The 17,925-nt window shown below is 35.4% G+C and overlaps 1 protein-coding gene across 7 annotated transcripts in view; it reads right to left on the reverse strand.

Moving 5' to 3' along the window:
- The window catches only part of shc2 (SHC (Src homology 2 domain containing) transforming protein 2), a 69,771-nt gene that overhangs the window by 36,445 nt on the left and 15,401 nt on the right, over positions 1–17,925 (reverse strand). For all 7 annotated transcript variants that reach the window (XR_008572671.1, XR_008572672.1, XR_008572670.1 and 4 more), the window contains 8 exons: positions 16,793–16,846; positions 16,672–16,723; positions 16,454–16,574; positions 12,062–12,242; positions 11,696–11,789; positions 10,316–10,483; positions 9,922–10,238; positions 9,678–9,853 (listed from right to left, as the gene is read on the reverse strand). Coding sequence is in view for 3 of the 7 variants with exons in the window: in XM_054789339.1 (XP_054645314.1) it covers positions 9,725–9,853; positions 9,922–10,238; positions 10,316–10,483; positions 11,696–11,789; positions 12,062–12,242; positions 16,454–16,574; positions 16,672–16,723; positions 16,793–16,846 (1,116 nt within the window). In the remaining 4 variants the exon portion in view is untranslated. The remainder of the gene's footprint in view (positions 1–9,677; positions 9,854–9,921; positions 10,239–10,315; positions 10,484–11,695; positions 11,790–12,061; positions 12,243–16,453; positions 16,575–16,671; positions 16,724–16,792; positions 16,847–17,925) is intronic.

The raw sequence follows: 17,925 nt of genomic DNA on the forward strand, positions 1-17,925 counted from the left end.
TAAACACTAAAATATTTACGTTACTAGTGGTTAAACACTAAAATATTTATGTTACTAGTGGTTAAACACTAAAATATTGAAGTTACTAGTGGTTAAATACTAAAATATTGAAGTCACTCATGGTTAAATACTAAAATATTGAAAATATTGAAGTTACTAGTGGTTAAATACTAAAATATTTACGTTACTAGTCGTTAAACACTAAAGTATTTACGTTACTAGTGGTTAAATACTAAAATATTTAAGTCACTAGTGGTTAAATACTAAAATATTGAAAATATTGAAGTTACTAGTGGTTAAATACTAAAATATTGAAGTCACTAGTAGTTAAACACTAAAATATTTACGTTACTAGTAGTTAAACACTAAAATATTGAAGTCACTAGTGGTTAAATACTAAAATGTTGAAGTTACTAGTGGTTAAACACTAAAATATTTACGTTACTAGTGGTTAAATACTAAAATATTGAAGTCGCTAGTGGTTAAACACTAAAATATTGAAGTCACTAGTGGTTAAATACTAAAATATTGAAGTCACTAGTGGTTAAATACTAAAATATTTACGTTACTAGTGGTTAAACACTAAAATATTTACGTTACTAGTGGTTAAATACTAAAATATTGAAGTCGCTAGTGGTTAAACACTAAAATATTTACGTTGCTAGTGGTTAAACACTAAAATGTTTACGTTACTAGTGGTTAAACACAAATATTTACGTTACTAGTAGTTAAACACTAAAATATTGAAGTTACTAGTGGTTAAACACTAAAATATTTACGTTACTAATAGTTAAACACTAAAATATTTACGTTACTAGTGGTTAAACACTAATATTTACATTACTAGTAGTTAAACACTAAAATATTGAAGTTACTAGTGGTTAAATACAAAAATATTTACGTTACTAGTGGTTAAATACTAAAATATTGAAGTCGCTAGTGGTTAAACACTAAAATATTGAAGTTACTAGTGGTTAAACACAAATATTTACATTACTAGTAGTTAAACACTAAAATGTTTACGTTACTAGTGGTTAAACACTAAAATATTGAAGTCGCTAGTGGTTAAACACTAAAATATTGAAGTTACTAGTGGTTAAACACAAATATTTACGTTACTAGTAGTTAAACACTAAAATATTGAAGTTACTCGTGGTTAAACACAAATATTTACGTTACTAGTAGTTAAACACTAAAATATTTACGTTACTAGTGGTTAAACACTAATATTTACGTTACTAGTAGTTAAACACTAAAATATTGAAGTTACTAGTGGTTAAACACTAAAATATTTACGTTACTAGTGGTTAAACACCAAAATATTGAAGTCGCTAGTGGTTAAATACAAAAATATTTACGTTACTGGTGGTTAAATACTAAAATATTGAAGTCGCTAGTGGTTAAACACTAAAATACTTACGTTACTAGTAGTTAAACACCAAAATATTGAAGTTACTAGTGGTTAAACACTAAAATATTTACATTACTAGTAGTTAAATACTAAAATATTTACGTTACTAGTGGTTAAACACTAAAATATTTACGTTACTAGTGGTTAAATACTAAAATATTGAAGTCGCTAGTGGTTAAATACTAAAATATTTACGTTACTAGTGGTTAAATACTAAAATATTGAAGTCGCTAGTGGTTAAATACTAAAATATTTACGTTACTGGTGGTTAAATACTAAAATATTGAAGTTACTAGTGGTTAAACACTAAAATGTTTACGTTACTAGTGGTTAAACACTGAAATATTTACGTTACTAGTAGTTAAACACAAATATTTAGGTTACTAGTAGTTAAACACTAAAATATTTACGTTACTAGTGGTTAAACACAAATATTTACGTTACTAGTGGTTAAACACTAAAATATTGAAGTTACTAGTGGTTAAACACTAAAATATTTACGTTACTAGTAGTTAAACACAAATATTTAGGTTACTCGTAGTTAAACACTAAAATATTTACGTTACTAGTGGTTAAACACAAATATTTACATTACTAGTTGTTAAACACTAAAATATTTACGTTACTAGTAGTTAAACACTAAAATATTGAAGTTACTAGTGGTTAAATACAAAAATATTTACGTTACTAGTGGTTAAATACTAAAATATTGAAGTCGCTAGTGGTTAAACACTAAAATATTGAAGTTACTAGTGGTTAAACACAAATATTTACGTTACTAGAAGTTAAACACTAAAATATTGAAGTTACTCGTGGTTAAACACAAATATTTACGTTACTAGTAGTTAAACACTAAAATATTTACGTTACTAGTGGTTAAACACAAATATTTACGTTACTAGTGGTTAAACACTAAAATATTTACGTTACTAGTGGTTAAACACTAAAATATTGAAGTTACTAGTGGTTAAACACTAAAATATTTACGTTACTAGTAGTTAAACACAAATATTTAGGTTACTCGTAGTTAAACACTAAAATATTTACGTTACTAGTGGTTAAACACAAATATTTACGTTACTAGTTGTTAAACACTAAAATATTTACGTTACTAGTAGTTAAACACTAAAATATTTACGTTACTAGTGGTTAAACACAAATATTTACGTTACTAGTTGTTAAACACTAAAATATTTACGTTACTAGTGGTTAAACACAAATATTTACGTTACTAGTAGTTAAACACTAAAATATTTACGTTACTAGTAGTTAAACACTAAAATATTGAAGTTACTAGTGGTTAAACACAAATATTTACGTTACTAGTAGTTAAACACTAAAATATTTACGTTACTAGTGGTTAAACACAAAAATATTTACGTTACTAGTAGTTAAACACAAATATTTACGTTACTAGTAGTTAAACACTAAAATATTGAAGTCGCTAGTGGTTAAACACTAAAATATTTACGTTACTAGTGGTTAAACATAAATATTTACGTTACTAGTAGTTAAACACTAAAATATTTACGTTACTAGTGGTTAAACACAAAAATATTTACGTTACTAGTAGTTAAACACAAAAATATTTACGTTACTAGTAGTTAAACACTAAAATATTTACGTTACTAGTGGTTAAACACAAATATTTACGTTACTAGTAGTTAAACACTAAAATATTTACGTTACTAGTGGTTAAACACAAAAATATTTACGTTACTAGTAGTTAAACACAAATATTTACGTTACTAGTAGTTAAACACTAAAATATTGAAGTCGCTAGTGGTTAAACACTAAAATATTTACGTTACTAGTAGTTAAACACAAATATTTACGTTACTAGTAGTTAAACACTAAAATATTGAAGTTACTAGTGGTTAAACACTAAAATATTTACATTACTAGTAGTTAAATACTAAAATATTTACGTTACTAGTGGTTAAACACTAAAATATTTACGTTACTAGTGGTTAAATACTAAAATATTGAAGTCGCTAGTGGTTAAATACTAAAATATTTACGTTACTGGTGGTTAAATACTAAAATATTGAAGTCGTTAGTGGTTAAATACTAAAATATTTACGTTACTAGTGGTTAAACACTAAAATATTTACGTTACTAGTAGTTAAACACTAAAATATTGAAGTTACTAGTGGTTAAACACTAAAATATTTATGTTACTAGTGGTTAAACACTAAAATATTTACGTTACTAGTGGTTAAACACTAAAATATTGAAGTTACTAGTGGTTAAATACTAAAATATTGAAGTCACTCATGGTTAAATACTAAAATATTGAAAATATTGAAGTTACTAGTGGTTAAATACTAAAATATTAAAAATATTGAAGTTACTAGTGGTTAAATACTGAAATATTGAAGTCACTAGTAGTTAAACACTAAAATATTGAAGTTACTAGTGGTTAAATACAAAAATGTTGAAGTTACTAGTGGTTAAACACTAAAATATTTACGTTACTAGTAGTTAAATACTAAAATATTGAAGTTACTAGTGGTTAAACACTGAAATATTTACATTACTAGTGGTTAAATACTAAAATATTGAAGTCACTAGTGGTTAAACACTAAAATATTTACATTACTAGTGGTTAAACACTAAAATATTGAAGTTACTAGTACTTAAACACTAAAATATTGAAGTTACTAGTGGTTAAATACAAAAATATTGAAGTCACTAGTGGTTAAACACTAAAATATTTACATTACTAGTGGTTAAACACTAAAATATTGAAGGTACTAGTACTTAAATACTAAAATATTGAAGTTACTAGTGGTTAAATACTAAAATATTGAAGTCACTAGTGGTTAAACACTAAAATATTTACATTACTAGTGGTTAAACACTAAAATATTTACATTACTTGTACTTAAACACTAAAATATTGAAGTTACTAGTGGTTAAATACTAAAATATTTACGTTACTAGTGGTTAAATACTAAAATATTTAAGTCACTAGTGGTTAAATACTAAAATATTGAAAATATTGAAGTTACTAGTGGTTAAATACTAAAATATTGAAGTCACTAGTAGTTAAACACTAAAATATTGAAGTTACTAGTGGTTAAAGACTAAAATATTGAAGTTACTAGTGGTTAAACACTAAAATATTTACGTTACTAGTAGTTAAACACAACTATTTAGGTTACTAGTAGTTAAACACTAAAATATTTACGTTACTAGTGGTTAAACACAAATATTTACGTTACTAGTGGTTAAACACTAAAATATTTACGTTACTAGTGGTTAAACACTAAAATATTGAAGTTACTAGTGGTTAAACACAAAAATATTTACGTTACTAGTAGTTAAACACAAATATTTAGGTTACTAGTAGTTAAACACTAAAATATTTACGTTACTAGTGGTTAAACACAAATATTTACGTTACTAGTTGTTAAACACTAAAATATTTACGTTACTAGTGGTTAAACACAAATATTTACGTTACTAGTAGTTAAACACTAAAATATTTACGTTACTAGTAGTTAAACACTAAAATATTGAAGTTACTAGTGGTTAAACACAAATATTTACGTTACTAGTAGTTAAACACTAAAATATTTACGTTGCTAGTGGTTAAACACTAAAATGTTTACGTTACTAGTGGTTAAACACAAATATTTACGTTACTAGTAGTTAAACACTAAAATATTGAAGTTACTAGTGGTTAAATACTAAAATATTGAAGTTACTAGTAGTTAAACACTAAAATATTGAAGTCACTAGTGGTTAAACACTAAAATATTGAAGTTACTAGTAGTTAAACACTAAAATATTGAAGTCACTAGTGGTTAAATACTAAAATATTGAAGTTACTAGTGGTTAAACACTAAAATATTTACGTTACTAGTGGTTAAATACTAAAATATTGAAGTCGCTAGTGGTTAAACACTAATATTTACGTTACTAGTGGTTAAACACTAAAATATTTACGTTACTAGTGGTTAAACACTAATATTTACGTTACTAGTAGTTAAACACTAAAATATTGAAGTTACTAGTGGTTAAATACAAAAATATTTACGTTACTAGTGGTTAAACACCAATATATTGAAGTTACTAGTGGTTAAACACTAAAATATTTACATTACTAGTAGTTAAATACTAAAATATTTACGTTACTAGTGGTTAAATACTAAAATATTGAAATCGCTAGTGGTTAAATACTAAAATATTTACGTTACTAGTAGTTAAACACTAAAATATTTACGTTACTAGTGGTTAAAGACAAATATTTACGTTACTAGTAGTTAAACACTAAAATATTGAAGTTACTAGTGTTTAAACACTAAAATATTTACGTTACTAGTAGTTAAACACAAATATTTACGTTACTAGTAGTTAAACACTAAAATATTGAAGTTACTAGTGGTTAAACACTAAAATATTTACATTACTAGTAGTTAAATACTAAAATATTTACATTACTAGTGGTTAAACACTAAAATATTTACGTTACTAGTGGTTAAATACTAAAATATTGAAGTCGCTAGTGGTTAAACACTAAAATATTTACGTTACTAGTAGTTAAACACTAAAATATTGAAGTTACTAGTGGTTAAACACTAAAATATTTACATTACTAGTAGTTAAATACTAAAATATTTACGTTACTAGTGGTTAAACACTAAAATATTTACGTTACTAGTGGTTAAATACTAAAATATTGAAGTCGCTAGTGGTTAAATACTAAAATATTTACGTTACTGGTGGTTAAATACTAAAATATTGAAGTCGTTAGTGGTTAAACACTAAAATATTTACGTTACTAGTAGTTAAACACTAAAATATTTACGTTACTAGTGGTTAAATACTAAAATATTGAAGTTACTAGTGGTTAAACACTAAAATATTTACGTTACTAGTGGTTAAATACTAAAATATTTAAGTCACTAGTGGTTAAATACTAAAATATTGAAAATATTGAAGTTACTAGTGGTTAAATACTAAAATATTGAAGTCACTAGTAGTTAAACACTAAAATATTTACGTTACTAGTAGTTAAACACTAAAATATTGAAGTCACTAGTGGTTAAATACTAAAATATTGAAGTTACTAGTGGTTAAACACTAAAATATTTACGTTACTAGTGGTTAAATACTAAAATATTGAAGTCGCTAGTGGTTAAACACTAATATTTACGTTACTGGTGGTTAAATACTAAAATATTGAAGTCGCTAGTGGTTAAACACTAAAATATTGAAGTTACTAGTGGTTAAACACTAAAATATTTACGTTACTAGTAGTTAAACACTAAAATATTGAAGTTACTAGTGGTTAAACACTAAAATATTTACGTTACTAGTGGTTAAACACTAAAATATTTATGTTACTAGTGGTTAAACACTAAAATATTGAAGTTACTAGTGGTTAAATACTAAAATATTGAAGTCACTCATGGTTAAATACTAAAATATTGAAAATATTGAAGTTACTAGTGGTTAAATACTAAAATATTTACGTTACTAGTCGTTAAACACTAAAGTATTTACGTTACTAGTGGTTAAATACTAAAATATTTAAGTCACTAGTGGTTAAATACTAAAATATTGAAAATATTGAAGTTACTAGTGGTTAAATACTAAAATATTGAAGTCACTAGTAGTTAAACACTAAAATATTTACGTTACTAGTAGTTAAACACTAAAATATTGAAGTCACTAGTGGTTAAATACTAAAATGTTGAAGTTACTAGTGGTTAAACACTAAAATATTTACGTTACTAGTGGTTAAATACTAAAATATTGAAGTCGCTAGTGGTTAAACACTAAAATATTGAAGTCACTAGTGGTTAAACACTAAAATATTGAAGTCACTAATGGTTAAACACTAAAATATTGAAGTTACTAGTAGTTAAGCACTAAAATATTGAAGTCACTAGTGGTTAAATACTAAAATATTTACGTTACTAGTGGTTAAACACTAAAATATTTACGTTACTAGTGGTTAAATACTAAAATATTGAAGTCGCTAGTGGTTAAACACTAAAATATTTACGTTGCTAGTGGTTAAACACTAAAATGTTTACGTTACTAGTGGTTAAACACAAATATTTACGTTACTAGTAGTTAAACACTAAAATATTGAAGTTACTAGTGGTTAAACACTAAAATATTTACGTTACTAATAGTTAAACACTAAAATATTTACGTTACTAGTGGTTAAACACTAATATTTACATTACTAGTAGTTAAACACTAAAATATTGAAGTTACTAGTGGTTAAATACAAAAATATTTACGTTACTAGTGGTTAAATACTAAAATATTGAAGTCGCTAGTGGTTAAACACTAAAATATTGAATATTACGTTACTAGTAGTTAAACACTAAAATATTGAAGTTACTAGTGGTTAAATACTAAAATATTTACGTTACTAGTGGTTAAATACTAAAATATTTAAGTCACTAGTGGTTAAATACTAAAATATTGAAAATATTGAAGTTACTAGTGGTTAAATACTAAAATATTGAAGTTACTAGTAGTTAAACACTAAAATATTGAAGTTACTAGTGGTTAAATACTAAAATATTTACGTTACTAGTGGTTAAATACAAAAATGTTGAAGTTACTAGTGGTTAAACACTAAAATATTGAAGTTAACTAGTGGTTAAATACTAAAATATTGAAGTCACTAGTATACTAGTTACTAGTATACTACCCCATTAAAGTTACTGTTTTTTTAAACACTCATGTGTAAATGAATGGTGGTTAAATCCAAATCATTGGGTTAATGTTCAACAAAAACATGTAAGATACAGTATTTAGCCCAGGGTGGTTAGATACTCAACTATGGGTGAAGCATATTACGTACGACACGTGACCTCTGATGGTAATATTCAACAGAAATATTCAATTAATGGTGTCCAGGGTGTACCCACATTCATTCCTTTTCTCTGCCACTTGTCCTTCTAGGGTACGCTGGAGCCTACCCCAGGTACACCCCAGCCAATTATTTCATCTTAGTCAAATATGATTATATTTAGGGATGTCCCGATCCACATTTTTTGGCTTCCGATCCAATCCGATTTTTTTTTTTTATAGTCTTGTTGATCTGATCCGGTCCGATCCCGTACCGATCCTTTTTTGTCTTCCTACTAAGCTTTTGTTACGAACATGAATCTGTGGAATGAAATAAGGTTATGGAAATACTGTTAAAAATAACGCAAGCAAAGTACTTAGTTTTATTCCACAGCAAGACCGACAGTATTGTTTGGCTTTTGGAACGAACCTCAGTGAGTCAGCTCCCGAATCCAATACAAGATGAAATCCTTGTAGGGTAGGACTCATCATTTGGCGTGTTTATAGATCAATCTGTGGTGTGATTTACAATATGTGACTTCTTTTTTTTTTTTTTTTAACAAACTCTATTTAGTGCTACAGTCATTTACTGACGGTCCCTCGTGTAAACAACGAGCGGTTAGAGCAGCACTTCCCGTCCTCCTGCCAAAAGTGTTGCCCAACTGACTTGGGTGGCCAAGGTGAGGCCATTACTCACACAGGGGGGGCAATACCTTGATACCTGAAATGTCTAGATGGCCAGTGGGGGGGGCCGCAGCCACCATTGGCCACTGCGTGCCAGCTCCCCGCACAATGGCACAGCAGTCCGGGCACAGTGATGGGAAGTACCGCTGGAGCTACGAAGCCCAACATCCCACATCCAGCGTGAAACTAAGTCGCCACGGTACGCCGGGGACGTGTCTGCATGGCGGTGTTGCCTTCTCTATTTCTTGCGGGTGGTGGGAGTCGAGCGGCAACCAGCTTTGAGGCGCATTAGCGCACCAACCACGTCAGAGCGTGGCCCACAGTTATCAACGTGATACGGCAACCGGATCGGCCCGATCTCGCGGCAGAAGCCGATATTACCCGATCTTGAAGATGCAGCGGCTCGGCATCGGGACATCCCTCACACAATTGTGTGAAACTGGTTGACAAGAAAATATCTGCAAAATATTTGAGGCCTAGGATAGAAGAAAGGTGAGTTTGATCTCTGATACGTCCGGTATTATCCAGGTACAGTCAGTGATATCCATTCTTGTGTGTAATGTGTGCTTATTGGATCGTGCGTGTGTGCCTGATGCTGCTTAATGTGTCATCCCGGTGAGCGTACTGCTCATGAAGTTGAAAAGTAGCAGCAAATGTGATGCAAAACGGACGCAGCGCTTCACCAAAGCATCCCTTTGCTGCACTTGGATACTTCACCATCCTCTTGTTTCATTCTTTGCTATTTTCCATGCGTGCTTACCAAAGTCCCGATCAGGTTCCAAAAGCGGGAACGGTGCAGATGGCTCGCTATTGTTTCCTGCGGACCACCTGTTTGAGGTGGAGCTCGCTCTCGGCCGCCACAATGGGCAGCTGGTTCTTCAGGTGGTATGAGATCAGGTGGCTGATGCTCTCAAACAGCATGTCTTTGGTGCGCACCTTGGGAGAGGAAGGAACACACCCACACGTCACATGATGGACCGATACAGCAACGCCAGCTGACTCACCACGCCCTCAGGGTCCACCAGCAGGAGATGTTTTGGGAGGCCACAGTGCATGCCAGTCAGCACGTACTGGCCCGGGTTGGTGGTGCTCTCCCGGACCAGGAAGTCTCCGTCTCGGACTAACAGTTTCTCGGCATCTCGCCGGCTCATGCGGCTGTGGTACCAGCTCTCCCGTCGGAGCTGATCCTCATTTGGGGCCACCGGGGCCCTGCGCCGTGGAGGACTGGGCCACTGGTCCTCCAGGACCTGGACGCCCCCGCCTTCAGCCGCAGGGACACCAGAGCCAGCCTCGTGCAGCTTTAGGGCATCCTCAAAAGGTCCTAGCAGAGACCACGAGGATGGCAGAGAAATAATAACTCATAAGGATTGTTGTCATATGTCAAACATCAGGACTCACTCATGTCAAAAAGGTCCTTCTTGGGACTGTCCGGCCCCCTGAGCCCTCGCTGTCCATCGGGGCCCAGAGCCAAAGGATCCAAGTTGTCCAAGCTCTGTGTGTTGACGTACTGGTGCTCCTCGTAGTCCTTGCTGCTCTGCGCTTGGCCGTCAGCACACAGGTACCCATCTAATACGTAAATATATACATACATGCATCATTACTGTTCTATGGCTCCCTCTAGTGGTGGCAAGTTGGACAGACTTAATTGATCCTGAAGGGAAATACTGCTTGGCTGCAGAAGAAAAAGAACATTTATGCAACATTTTAGATAACTCTTACATAAAATGCAATACAATTGGAATCAAATATAATAAAAAAAGAATATACGATAAACAAGAGTTACATATTTTACCAATGGTAAATAAAAACATAAGTAAATGCAGGTTAATTTACAACACATACGAGGAACTTGACAAATGAAGCTGCGCTAAGTACAGCATTTAAAAGTATGAATGCAAAATATGACCAGAAATAAATGTAATATCAATACATTGTCACATCTAGCTTTGCTTTCATGTATCATATAACTAAATGTTTGGTATTCTATTCTAGTCAAACAGCAATCAGCATGCATTGTTTGTATATTATAGTACATATATTTGTTATATTAGAGAACCACTTCATTTCATTTAAAAATAAGCAATTTTTTTTTACAACATAAATATTAGTCCTACATTGATTTGATCTACATATTTAGATTCCTTGACCATGAAAACGTACCATGGAAGGGTTTGAATGACTTAAAGAATGCTAACATGCTAACATTAGCATGCTAACACCTGGCATAATAGCGCTAAGTATTTGTAGAATTACCTACCTCTGAAAATGCTAATAATTATGTTAGCATGTTAACATTAGCAAGCTAACACCTAGCATGATATCGATGTGTCTGCTTAAATTCACATTCATGAAAATCACCAAAAAACGCTTGTATGCTCTTGTTAGCATGCCAGCAATGCTAACATGCTATAATCGTGGTGTGTTCATATAAGTGTCTCCCCGTGAAAACGGCTAAAAATACTACTATGCTAATATTAGCATGCTAGGAATGCTAACACCTAGCATGATAATGCTTAGTGTTTATATATTTTTTTTTAACACAGACAAACAGCTTTGTGCTGCGCTTGGCGGAGGTGATAAAACAATGTAATGCATCATTAGACTGTAATTAATGTAACTGATTATAATAATAAAAGTTTTTTTTTTATTACAAGTTTTAATAATGTACTGCCTTAATGGTCAATGGTTGTAATTTGGTTTGAATAGAATTTTACAAAAGGTTTCGTGTCATACTAACAAATTCATGTCATACTAGCATGTCGCCACTAGGGGTCTCACCTGAGCTACTAGTCGCATCAGTGTCCCAGTGAAGTTCATAGCAAAGCTGGCTAGCGTGGAAAGCCGCTTGCTCCCTTTTTGCTGGTGAGCCCATCTGCACACACGCACGCACACACGCGCGCGCGCGCGCACACACACACACACACACACACTTTTAAAGACAGCCCACTTTTAATCATGTATGAGCAATTCTCTCATCTCTTTCGCCCTCACATAATGTCGTTTTGATGCACTCTATCTGAAACTCAAGCTGCAGCGTGTCAGCCATGTTTGGAAAGAGAATCCAAGCGATTGCAGGAGGCTCTTTGTGGAGTCACACTTGGCAATTAGCAGCATGAGGACGAGCTGGGCTTGGTTATTATTTACCTGCGCCACGGCCTTGCCCTGTGGTTGTGCCAGGATGTGACCCTGCTGGGATTTACTGGGCCGGAGTCTCGTGTCCACCACTCCCCCGACAGGAGGCTCCTTGCCTGGGATGCTGTTGTAGTAGTCGTGCTCTGAAAAGTCGTCCTCCTCCGCCCACGCCGGCTCCTCCGTCCTGAAGGGCCTGAGGAAGCGGCAGCGGCACATGAATAAGCTCAATGATGACTGTTTTTAATGGAAGGTGGTATTATTAGTGTTGTAGGCCTTCAGTTGGATGGAGCAGCTCAGATGACATCTTCCACATCCGCAGGTGATCTATTTAAGTCTTTAGTCTATTTATAGATCACAGATCATCATGTTTCTTCATGTATACAAATGCTTGTGCATGGGTGGAGCCACCCACGCTGATGTCTGATTGGTGGAGGGAGAATTGATCACGTCGTCGTTACAAAGGGACTGGCTAGCTTGTCACTACGCCATCGCTTCTGCACGCGCCCCAGACCTACGTCGCTTCCTGCTTTTGCAAATGTTTACGATGGCGCTTCTGCGCGTCACGTGCTGTGGTGGTTGCATTCGTTTTTACCTTTATGAACATAAATGGTCAATAGCCATACCTCATATGTTGTCATATATATTGGGGGGTTGGACTTTGCTAGCATGCGGATGTTTCTATCGTCTGCCGCAGACGTAAGCGTCGTGTCCGCTCACGTATGATACATATGAATAAACAGCAATAGAATAAAGCGTATAAACAAAACGTCAAATACCGGGACATTTGAAGGTAAAGAACCATAAGCAGTGTGCCCGGGGGCCACATCCAGCTGCCGCTGCAATTGGACACCTTCAAGAGGGATAAGACAGCCAAAAGTGATCATTTTAACTCCAGCAAGACATGCTGGGAAATGCGCAACCTGCCCGTTCCACAGCTGCAAACTCGTGATGTTCCACATGTCACGGATGGGGGTGTTTCTGTGAGGATATAAAATACTGGAGCTTTTGCCCGGACGATGTGAGACTGACGAAGAGGGGGTGGAACAACCACACCAAAACAACCATCGTCGTAGATCCACCAACTATTGGAAAGTAGAACTTCCGTGCAGGAATGAACGGACTCGAAAAAAAAAATGCACGAGTGAAGTTAAAAAAAAACACATTCACCGGCTGTCATGCGCATTTTGTCCCAACCGGAAAACGCAACCACAGGGGGGCGTTACATCGGTATGCTCCAATCATGCGCGGGCAACCGGGATAAAAGGTGTGTAGGCAGCTTGTTTACCTGCTCGTCTAGGCCTGTGCTGTGGGTGTCCAGGTGACTGGCGAAGGGAATGTATCGTGCCAGGTGGCGCAAGCTTGCAGGTCGTGTCGCTCGAGTGGAGGAGGACGTGCGGAAGGATAACCAGCAACATTGCATTTTACGATTCAGCTCCAATATGACCCCCTATATTTGTTTACCAATACACTACATGACTGCATGTGTGTGTAGGCTTGATTGGGTTTATTCTTTTTTGCTTTCCTGTACGGTGTTTGGAAATGGAAAAGTACATGCTCAGAGCTCACATACCTGGAGTTGTTGGTTATTAGTCTGCCAGTATTGTAATGTCCGGTTCGGCCCACAACCTAAAGTAGGCTTTGGCTTTTGGCCCCTTGTCCGATTGAGTTTCATCTAGTCCCCCCCCAAACATATCTTGCTAGCAAATCCTTTTGTCTGTATTTTTTCAGTGGCGAAAAATAACTTCAAATAATTTGTGGACCAAAGAAAAGAGGTCTTATAATTGATCCACTTGGACCACGGCTATGGGGGTGTGGGGACGTATGTTGCACATGCATAGTAGAAAAGGCGTTGCCTGACGTTTACGCTCTGTAATGACTGGATGACGTAGATCACACATGCGTGGGACAAATCGGCTCGCCTAACACGTGAAGGCCAAAAAATAGGATGTGGAGGCGTTCTGCACATGCGTAGCAGAACCCATCACGTTTCCAGTACGGATGGTGGGAGGACACTGGGCGTGTGTAACCCACGTCATCTGTTATCTATTTGATGGAACATCAGGCAACATGATCTCTACTACGCATGTGCGATATACGCCACACCCCCTCTTTTCTTGGTTCCATAAACTATTTGAACTTATTTTTCACCACTGGAAATCCAGACAAAAATGTGTGCTTATAAGATATGTTTGGATAAATAGTATTTTTCTGTTTAGAAATCAAATCAAATCAAATCACATTTTCCTATGAAAAATAATGTAAATCTAATTCATCCACTCCAGACACACAAAGCACATTTTATAGACGATCATTCTGGTTTCACATGCAGAAAATGATGCAAAAATCATTCCAAATGACAAACGAATGGACAAGTGAACATTTGACATCACTTTGACCTTGTTTTGGTGGGAAAAACACACACAAAACCACCAATGAACAAAACAAAACCAAATAAACACATTATTCTGCTACAAGCACTGAATGTCAGCGTTCTCGAGCCAGTAAATATGTGCCTTGCTGAACCGCTGGCGAGGATGCCGTGGAAGGTGTGTGCTGTGTGGCAGTGGATGGTGTGAACACGCTACGCTAAGTCTGAATGCTTACGTTTTCTTGTTGCGAGCACAAATGAGTGTTATGGATGTAAAATGAGACACTTTTGGGTTGACAGACTGCTACGCGTGACGCTGCGTATGAGTGCAGCTGATCCCAGAGCCTCGTCGTCACATTTACAGTACGTACCTCTGAAATGGCTACGGTCTTCTATTTAAGCCGTAAAGTTTGGAGGCGTTACCGTGCCGAGTCCATGTGTTTGTTATGCCATGTATTTCTCTACAACTCTCATACAAACGTCCTAAATGCATGCGCGATCGCGTGCAGGTATTGCGAGATTTCGTCTTGTGCGCATGATCCAAGGTACCGACGTAAACAAACCGGATGCTATTTGGGATGCTACACAAGCAGGCCAATGCAAGCCAAGGCTAAATTTTGGCCAAAATTTTAGTTGTTAAACGAAAAACGTGCTAACCGGGGCGGATGTTAACCGAGGTACCACCGTATATTACATGTGGCAGGATATGAGCCTGATGTCTGTGGCGCATATGCGCGTGCGCTACGTGCATTGCGTAAGTTTTAAAGTAGATCGGTCTTATTTTGGTATTTGATTAGTCATGTTTTTAATTCAAAATGTAAATATCCTTTGATTTCAGCCTCTGAAATGTGAATATTTATTCATTTCCTCAGCCGTCCGTGAAAGCAGAGCTAGTATTTTGTGTTTTAGTCCAAACAAGATATTCACGCACATTAGCTTTGACTTTGGCAAACAGTGATGGACGTTCTTGCCTCTTTTCTGATATGTTGCCGACCAAAGCACCAAGTGTTGATTTGGTCCGTCTAGGGCAGGGGTGCCCCTTACGTCGATCGTGAAGGTAGTTTGGGTCGATCACATGAATGCCGCTTTCTAGATGTGATATCGCATCAGTCAGATGATATTAAGCTCCCCTCCTGATTGGCTCTTGCTCACGTATCAAACTACACACAGAGATGCAACTTTCGTTTTTATTATTCCGGTGATGGATCAACTAACTGAGCGGTGACACAAAAGTTATCCGTTCACTTGTAGCGGCTGCTGAAGTAGAAAAAAAGCCAATTGTTTGAGAGCTTTGCTTTGCGTCATGAACTCCACTATTGAAATGCGTGCTTTGCTACACTTCCGTTTCGTAAACTCTTATTTCACAATGAACTGGAAAAATGCCCGTTGCTGAAACCTTTTGAATATGTCGCCTTGACTTGGGCTGCATTGCCTTTTGCATCATCATTTTCATTTCTTGTATATGGGTAATGTTTGATCGCACATGCTAACTGGACACAACACATGAAGTGTGTGTCTAAGTAGCTATTTTGACGGACATATTAGCGGTACTCGGGTTATGTACACAACTATTGAGGAGTTACACGTACTTATCTTTATTGCCATATTGAACTGAATTGTGAATTATTTGTGAATGATATCAGCTACTTTGATTAACTGTAGACTTAGAAACTGGGAATGTGAAATACGAATCATTAGTATTTAATATAGCGGTTTACCGGTTGGATTATATATATTATATATATATATTTATATATATAATTTTTATATTTCATATTTTATATATTTTTGTATATTGCTTTCTTTTAGATAAAAAAAGCTAAAAAGTGTGTGCACCCCAATGTACACGTGGAATGTATATTCATATTTATAAAGACAGTCAGTATAGATTTTGTATAATTATAGGAGGAGGTAGATCAATGAAAAGTCTCCAAATGGTATAAAATAATGACACGTCATGGTAAAGTCATGGCATTTCAATTACGATCATTCACTGATTGGCTTGGAGACGTCACATGGGTCTACTTCCTGTTTACCTCTCCAGTGATGTCTTGGGTGGGCTGTGCAGATACTGCTTGAACTGCAGCTCAAAGGCTTGGCCAATGGTGCTGATGACACTCTGGGCCAGACCGTCAGAGCACTCCAGAATATGACACGCTGGCAGAGAGGATGACAACAGCATCCATCATGGTGGAGCTGCTACTGCTACTGCTACTGCTACTACTACTACTAAGTGTGTGTTTTTAGGACGTACCTCTCTGATTGACCGGGTCTTTGGCCACGTATGCAACGTAATCAGGTGTGTCCTGCAAAACAAAATACAAGATAAAGCCGCCACAGACATTTCAAAGATGGCAACAACAGACTTGACTCACTGTGTCTCCACCAGAAGCAAAGGAGATGGACTGCATGGGGTGGTGTGCTAACATCTGGAAGACACAATCAGGCCGTAATCATCTCCTAATGTTGTTGGTCTTTACAGGATGGATTTTGGTGGCGATATGATATCAAAGATAGGGGTGTCACGATTACACGAGATGATACACCGGACAGGGTCTACCGGAATTAGACCGGAATTAGACGCCCTTTTAAAATGCAAAATGGTGCGCGCCAACAGACGCACAGTCGCTCGCTACATTGCAAAGGAAATGCCACCATTCGATACGGTTAAATGGCATATACAGTATGGGATACATTTTAAACAACATACCGTGGCGCTGCTGGGAGCACTTCCTGTTGTTCTGGGCTGCTAAGTTACACCTTTAGAGCTCACTAAGTTGTTGGTTATTGTTCTGCATTATTTGTTGGTAGCGTCTTGTCTGTTCTTATCGACCTATTGTGTTGCTGTGTGATGTTTCAGCTCTTTCTTTTCTTTCTTTCTTCTCCGTGAGGAAGACTGGTGTGCGGAGTGGTTGCGCATGAGGTTGATACGTTCACTGTGAGCTTGCAAAATAAAGAGTCACTGACTCGTGAGTGCCACAATACGTACAGGCAGGTTCTGTGTCTTACTGATGCGGCTCACACAGGTACGCGATACTTGAATACCATCTAGTGGTTCAAATGGGAATTACACCTCTCATGACAATCATTTTAAAAATGGTCTCAAAAAGTGTTGTCGATCACATCGATTGACGATAATTTGTAGCACAGTTATCGACGAGCAAAACTATCGTGACAGACCTAGAGTTTGGTCAAAGTCCATCTTTGGGTGCAGCAAAATGTTTTTGGTGCACAAATGAGGTGTTTTACCTGGGGAATCACAGCAGCTGAAATGTAATTGTTTTATCTATTCCATTGTCTTGGTCACAAACCCTTTCGGGCCACAAAATGACGATGCAAACGGGCTGAAATTCACATCAGATGGTGTTTTATAAACACCCAGAAAGTATTCCACACCGTTTCCTCTGTTTATTCAATATGTTTGCGGTAGATTTTCTAGGGGTGTGACGATTTTTATTCCTACCGATTCAACTACGACAATCTGTTTATCAAGTTTTTCATTCTGGAC

The sequence above is a fragment of the Dunckerocampus dactyliophorus genome, chromosome 10 (genome assembly GCF_027744805.1).
Source record: "Dunckerocampus dactyliophorus isolate RoL2022-P2 chromosome 10, RoL_Ddac_1.1, whole genome shotgun sequence".
NCBI classification, from domain to species: domain Eukaryota; kingdom Metazoa; phylum Chordata; class Actinopteri; order Syngnathiformes; family Syngnathidae; genus Dunckerocampus; species Dunckerocampus dactyliophorus.